Consider the following 7,978-nt stretch of genomic DNA (forward strand, 5'->3'; position numbering starts at 1 on the left):
GTGTTGGGGGCGCCACTTGACTAGCGTCAATGACGCTGCCATCATATGACGCCGCCATCATATGATGCCACCGGTGTGTTTTGGCCTTTACAGATCCACTCATTACTGAAAGTGATGGTCAAAATTGTCATATTTAAATTTAAGGTGTTCTGATTGATTCATGTTGTCAACTCATGCATTGAGTAACATTACAAGTTAACGTTCCACCTTAAAAGTTGCCGGCAGTCGGCCCAGTGAATGAAGTTATTTTTTCTCAGACTCCAGCTGCTGTGAGAGGCAGCAAAACATCCTTTCATTTCATAGTTGCAGTTTACTAATAAAACTCTCCACAGTATGAACAGTGGTTACATGAGCCTCAAAACCAGCCACAACTCAGCCCTGAGCAGAGTGACCGTCCTCTATTGACCAATCAGACTGCAGTGTTCACAGCTCCACCTTTTAGTACCGATCTGTGTGCTAGGTACCCCAACAGAGGGGGGACCAAAAAGGTGACAGTTAGGAACGGTTTCATTTGTACCATCTACAACTTTACACAGTGGAAACAGAATAAAAGCGTAAAAGCAAACTGAACTGGAGGTATGACATTAGCTGAAACAAAGGATTTTGTTGGTCAAACATATTTCTGTAGGTGGACATCTGCTGAGGGTCCATGCGAATATTTTTTCTCCTGCATGAATGTTCAGCAGGTGTTCGAGCATTCATCAAGAACCCACAAAATTGTTTGTGAATTTATAATTATTTGGACAAAAATCTGCTCTTAACAGTGAGAACGTTTTGAAATCAAACATGCCTGTGAGTTATTACTTATCACTTCTGTCCTCCGCAGGTTTAAGACTGTCCACTGCATTCTGTACCCTTTCACCAGCTGGTGTCCTTGAACTTTTCATGGAAAACAACAACTCTTAAACACAAATCAGACAAGACTGGTGATCCCGCTGGATGAAGTGCTTTTCCTGGATACTTTCTAAATGCAGAGGAAACTGATGGATTTAATTTGATGGCACAATCTGAGACGCAGACACCAGAACTGGAGAATCAGAAAGGAGGAACCTCGGACAGCAGAGGACTCAAGAACAAAAGCCGGCTTTCTTTGTACCTGCTTCTTAGAGACATCAGACTGACAGTCATGGACTCAGAAAATACAATATTAATAGAACCTTGACTATGAGCTGAGACGGGTTTTCTCTTCTTCACCTGTGTGTCACAAACAGACAGTTACATGAAGAAAATGGTGACTCTTTGCATCTTTACTACTGAATATTTTGGTTTGTTTGGAGGATTTTATCTGTGGGAGTGAAGCACTTAAAACAAGACAGGACTTGTTTTTCTGACATAAAGAAACATGAAATTGTACATTTTTTATTAAATTTAGACAAATTTATTGATTAAATTTAGATTTATATTTTGTTCGGTGTATTATTTCTTCATGATCTTCAACACTGCCGAAATCTTAAAGCTGATGATGCTTTAAACGGCACACAGTCTGCACTGACAGGCCTGGATTACCTTCAGGTGGTGCAGAGGTTGAAGTTGCTGATTTTATTTTAGTTTTTATTGATTTATTGTGTGTGGCCTCGAGTGTATGTGTGTCTGTTGTTGTTATGAAGGGGAAGGTGTCCTTGTGGCCATGAAGTCTGCACACAATGAACCATTCTGACCCACATCTCCCTCCTTATCCAAACCTCCTGTCTTCCCCCTCTCCCTCCCTTTTCTCACTTCCTCCCCTCTTTCCTCCACCCCTCCATCTGTCTCTGTGTTTACTCAGTCTTGTCCACAATCACTATGTCGGCTCCACCAAGGCCATGGCGAAAAAGTAAAATGAAGTTACACTCATCTCTTTTGCCTCAGTTGCATTCATGTCTCACCTCAAATGTAAGACACAACAACAGATCACTGAAAGCGTGAAGACGATCCCAGCTGACACACCTGAAACCTGCTCCCCACCATGCCAACCTTGGCAGAGCCAGTGCTGTATTTTATCAACAGTGTCTGAATTGACATCAGGGAGCCTGCTCCTAACCATGGCGAGAAAAAGTAGCTCACATTTGCAGGCAAAATCTCATTGAGCTGGACAGATCAGGTTCAGGCCAAGAATACAAATCTCACAATGAAATACTCAGAATCAAATGATAGCGTGTGAATAGGAGGCACAGGCCGTGTGCTGGGGAGATGACACTGCGCTGCCGGCGGTCCGCAGGTAGCTTGTTTGCCGTGCATGGAGATGTGATGAATACAGATACGCTGCTGAATGATTCTGGGGCTGACCTTGTGTGAAGTGGATGGAAAGTGGTTGAGAATGTGCAGGAATGACTTAATGTGGCCCTGACACATCTCCGCGAGAATACCGAGACCCACATCATGGAAAGTAAATAACACGACTGCTTGAATGCGAGCCGGCGGTCCACTGCGATGTAAAATCAATTTACCACAGTGGTTACAGAATTTTTTTTAAAGTTCATACTTTTCAATGTGGAAAGTAAGATGATAAACAGTATTTAAAAGATATATGACCAAAGGAGATCTGTTTCACTAATGTTATACATTGTGTGTGGCAGTGCTTTTAATGAAGTGAATGTACAGCCCCAGCCTAGTGTCATGGAATAATACCCCAAAATGATATAAAAAGACTTGAAAATAAAAGTGTACAAAATGTCATGGCAATCCATAATTTAATTTCAGTGTTGAACGATTCAAGTGGTGGACCGACTGACAGACTGGCGTTGCCATCACTAGAGCCAATTTTCACCATGTATTTATTTACTTACTCACATACAGCTGTATTTATTACAGTATGTATTATGTACTTCTTTAATATTGGTTATTTTGGAGCTTCATAATTTTTTAGCATGGTTGGGCCCACAAGTGCCAACCTTGGCAGGGTCACTGCTACACCTGTCGAGCACAGCCAGAGGTTATGGGTCTTTTGGGAGACAATGTCAAACATGTTATATTTCAGATCCATGACAAAAGACAAATGTTAATGCTATTGCCAACTATCCTTGTCTTGCTTGTTGCTGTGAGAATTTCCCTCCCATCAGCCTACGCTATAGAAAATATCTCCTAGAGGATTTCTTTTATTGCTTTTTCAGAAAAACTGAAGGCTATTACTCATGGATGTACTACTGAACGGGCCTTGACCTTGGGCCCCAAGGCCCACCCCCAAGGTCATTCATGTCAATAGCAAAGTCCCTGCTAAAGAAATTCCAGGCTTTGAGCATTGCATCATTTTAAAGCTGAATTAATTCATTTTTGGCCACTAGGTGGCAGGTGACATGCTATTACCTAGTAAAACTGGTATGGCTAATATGTTAAATATAATTTCCTGTTTACACATCAGGCAGACACAAAGTGTTTCTGGCCAACCCAGTCAACAGGATAATGTTTTTGCACATTTCTACCAACCACAGATATCTTATATTTGTTTCATATTTGGTGAGGTTTAAGCACTAAATTCATCTGGTTATGGTTAGGAGAAGATAATGTTTTCACCTAAAATACCCAGTTTGTTCGCTACAAACACAGCAGGAAATGCCCCAAAAGATTGTTAAAAAATACCAGGTTTGTTGCTACAAATACTGCTGGACTCCTCCTCCTATTTATAAGAAACTCTGCTCATATACACATATCTGAACTACGTCATATGTATGAAACATTTGCAGAAAGGCCAACATGTTTTTCCAGTGACTGGGCTGTTCTGGCAACCGAACGAATGTAAATTTAATAATAAGATTTTTTTTTTTTTTTTTGGCTTTTGCCTTCATTCCATAGGACAGTATTTAGGCATAAAAGGGGGAGAGAGAGGATGACTGCGGCCTTTTTCTACATGCATTGCAAGAATACGGACTGGTGCAAATTATCCACATTGCTGTGTTTTACCTTTCACACATTTCATGATGTGAAATGTCCCACTTTGCACAACAAAAACCTCTCTAGACAAGAGAATCTCAGCAGGGCTAACGTAAACCAGACAATACAAAAACTAATCCGATCCCAAATTTGATGCTAACACTATCTGTTGTGGCTCATGCCATTTCATGACCAACAGATAACATTAGAAACTGCTCTGGAATCTCCAGCCACATGCAGTCCTTTATATGGCTGTTAGCAGCAAGCTAACTATGAACTGGAGGTATTGCATCATTTGAAACAAAGGATTTCATTGGTCAAACATATTTCTTTAGGTGGAAATCTGCTGAAATCAAGGTCCATCCGAATATTTGTCGGATGCATGGATGTTCAGTAAGGGTTTGCAAGCATTCATCAAGAACCCACAACATCAGTTTTTATTAGAATTTTTATCAGACATGCAGCAAAGGGCTGCTGGAGTCTAACCCACGGCCGCAGCGGCAAGGACACTGCATTTGAAAATCGGTGATGCCGGCTCAGCTCTACTCAATGAGCTACTGGGTGCTCTGGAAATTTGATATTACTTTGGCCTTTTAGCTTTGTTTTGGTCTCCACCAGCTCATGAGAAAGAAAAATCTCGTTAACTGCTAAATGTTGCAGTTTTTCTTCAACAGCCAGCCATTAACTTTATCTTGTTTGCTGCTAGGTGGTGGGCACATGTCATGCTGCGGGTTTATCAGAGCATGCATTTCTAGCTGACTGCCATATTAAAGCCTCCAGGTGTACTGAGGTCATAATATGCAACTTACATGTGTGAAAACTGTTGCTGTAAAAATCAAAGCAGGTTTATGGCTGGAGGAAATATGTATCAAGGTTGTTTATGGTGGTTTTTGAGCCCTTCAGAACCTAATCATGTGGAAGCATTTCATCTCTTTTTGCACGCGGCAACTTTAAGTGAGGTCCTGTTTTTAACTGATCTGATTACAGTCACTTGACTCGATACACTTGAATAGCAATCAAATTTGCGTATGTGTTGGAATGTGATTAGTTGAGTGTTAACACAATTACAGCTCCCAGTAATGAGCAGGGAACCCATATGTGCACCACCGTGTTTTAGATCCCACGTGTAATACGCTCTTCGCTTTTACTTTGCTGGTTAATAGATTTTGTTCAACCTTTTTTTTTTTTATCCTAAGGAAGTCTCTTCAAGGTTGGAATCTATTTTTGCAAAGAAGACCTGGACAAGACCATAAAAAGTTGCCCACAAAACATCATAAAACTGTCAAATGGATAAAAAACAAAACTAGACAGATAACAATACTAAAAGGGCAAAACACAAAACCTAACACCAAACACATTTTTCCAACAGAGCAATTTATTTACAACGGTTTTAAAATGAGTTACCAGTTTCTTAAATTTTCCTTAGCTGGTTCACTTGGAATAATCAATCAATTTCAGTGTTATAAAGTCTGATATGTGGGCTCTGGAAACCAAGGGTTAGCATGATGGCTAACCATTTTTAGGCCTCTTATCTTTAGAAGTTAATTAGCTCATTATCTTGAGACACCAAACCAATTTCTTGTGATCAGGACTTCATTTAAAAATCTTCTCGAGATAACACACTGTGTTATTTGTTTGTTTGATTATCTTCTGTATTGTGTATTTCATTTATTTGTAATGTGATGTGCCAAGTTAATATTTTTGGTGCTAATGAAATTAGTAGGAAGAGTGGTGGAAAATCTTCTTAACTGGAAACAGGTGTCACCCTGATTGGCTATTGGTTATCACCTCTGCCTTACCAAGAAGGTTGTGCTTTTAGCTCAGCTTGTCTTTTTATTTGTTTGTTTGTTTGTTTGTTTGTTTGTTAATAAGCAGGATATCAGAAGAGATTGAACAAAGATGGATGTTTCTCCTAAAGTAAATTACTGCAAACGTGATTGGAAGAAAGACTGAGAACGTTGAAAGGCTGATTGAGTTTGTACTCAGCACTACTTGCATATGTTTACAGCAACTTTGGAAACATCTTAAAATTAACCTGGCAATGATTTATGGATATTAATCTAGCAAAATGTGCAGTCTTCCAAATTACACCTTTAATGACTTGCAGAACCTTTGATATACACTGTGCATGTACGTCTTGCATATTCATTGGCACAGGCAGGGAGCTTGTTTTATCCAAGTGTGTGAAATTATATTCCCGCATCCTCCTCCCCTGTGTTTGTCTGATTCCCTTGTACATAAGACTTATGACCTCAGCTGTCCATAAACGGGACTAACTGTGGTAGCAGAGGACCAGGTCAATTGGAGGCAGAGTGTTACAGCTGTCAGAGGAACGCTCTCTCTCTCATCTCCTCTGTCCGTCACATTAAATCAACAGGGCCTTGTAAAGGACAGCCGGGCAGAAAGAGTGCTCGGGAAGAATGGAGTGATGGAGGAGGCTGTGAGGAGAGCAAAGGGGTGAGAGGCAGGTAGGTTTCAGTCCAGAATCAAGAAAAACGTATAGAATGCAGAAATTTATTGAAGGTCCAGCGTGTAGGATTTAGAGGGATACACTGGCAGAAATAGAAAAAAATATTCAGTATGTTTTCAGTAGTATATACTCCCTGATATTAAGAATTGACGCATTTTCATTACCTTAGAATGAGTCCTTCATATATACAAAAGGGAGAGGCTGCACTTCTCCAGAGCACACCGTGTTTCACTGCCATGTTTCAACAGCAGCCCAGAATAGAAGGACCAAACACTGGCCACCGAGAGGACCTTAAGCACTTTTACATGGCCTGAAGGCCACCATAGGTTTACCATAGGGAGGGGTAAGGGAAGCAAATTGCTTTTCCTAGGATAGCGGAGGTAGGGCCCACCCTACTCTGCCTCGCTCTGCCTCTGATTGGTTTACCCTGACATTCTTACCCCAACAGTAACCAGACCCACTCCTCTTGCCTTAACCTAACCAACCCAACCAATGAATGCAACATGTACTAGCCAGTCAAAGGGAGAGCAGGACGGTCATGCCTTCGCTATTCTTGGAAACGCATATTTGTGTTAGGAGAAGGGAATTCAGTTGGTTGCGATCTCCAACCTCACCACAAGATGCCACTAAACCCCACTGCTTCTTTAACTCAGGCAATAGGATTGACGAGTCTCATTTTCCCGAATTATTATGATAACCCAAAATTTGATTGGTTGGTGAATTGTTCAGTTTAATAGCTAAATTATGAAGTCACAGACACTAACGTCTTCAACCAGTCAGCATTTCCAGCACAGCAGTTGCAAAGCTTAATGTTTTACTTCTTGCTGTTGCACATAGGATGCCATGTAGAACATTTGTGGACTAACAGCATAATAGACCCTTTTAACGTTAGTAAACAGTGTGACATTTTTTGGTGGGCGGGGCTTAGCTGGAGGCAAACCAATTCTCCACAGACGTAAGCTAGTGCTAGCTACCATGTACTGTTGGTTTGTTTTTGACACTGGAGGAAGATAATACGAGTGCTGCATTCAGAAGTACTGGCAGAGCACACTCTTGGCACTCTGTGGAGCGGAGTGAATGTGTGATTAACCGTTTGTTAATTCATATAATTCATCATTTTAATGTAGAGCATCAGACTGAGTTTACGAACGCACCATGTCAGGTTGCTCACTCTCCAGGACCTCGAGTGTTACTTGAAAAAGTAAACACTGACCCACAGGACCAGTTTCCTCCAGTTTGTTTTGCTATCGAAGCTAACATTAGCTAATGCGCCAAAAAGTTAGCATTACGGAGACATCCAATATTCTTCTTAATACCTTCCTAATTTCTGATTAGATGGACATGAACCCTTAATACACATAACGTTATTCATCCTGATATGAAGTGTGCACTACAGGTGAGCATTTTTGATCATCCCCTTGGTCCAGTCATTTCGTCTTACCACATTGAACTATAGTTAACTTTATTTTTGTTGACAGGCAGTGGTGGCTAGTATGTGATAAAATGTAAGTTTCGAGCCATGACTCCTTCTACTCTGGCTCCCAATAACGCAACAAGACAACATTTTAAGACTCCTATGTAGCTCACAGCCCTGTGGTGGAGAGTCCTGTTTTGCCTCCAGCTAACGAACTGACATCATTGTCACGTCGGTCCTAAAAGGGT

At 41.0% G+C, this 7,978-nt stretch overlaps 1 protein-coding gene across 1 annotated transcript in view; it reads left to right on the forward strand.

The window, feature by feature from the left end:
* mfng (MFNG O-fucosylpeptide 3-beta-N-acetylglucosaminyltransferase) overlaps positions 1-2,624 on the forward strand; it is a 40,690-nt gene extending 38,066 nt beyond the window's left edge. Inside the window, exon 8 of the mRNA XM_049571807.1 lies at positions 827-2,624. Coding sequence (XP_049427764.1) covers positions 827-878 — 52 coding nt within the window. The 3' untranslated portion in view covers positions 879-2,624. The remainder of the gene's footprint in view (positions 1-826) is intronic.
* The last annotated feature ends 5,354 nt before the right edge of the window (positions 2,625-7,978 follow it).

Source organism: Epinephelus fuscoguttatus, linkage group LG3 (assembly GCF_011397635.1).
Source record: "Epinephelus fuscoguttatus linkage group LG3, E.fuscoguttatus.final_Chr_v1".
NCBI lineage: Eukaryota > Metazoa > Chordata > Actinopteri > Perciformes > Serranidae > Epinephelus > Epinephelus fuscoguttatus.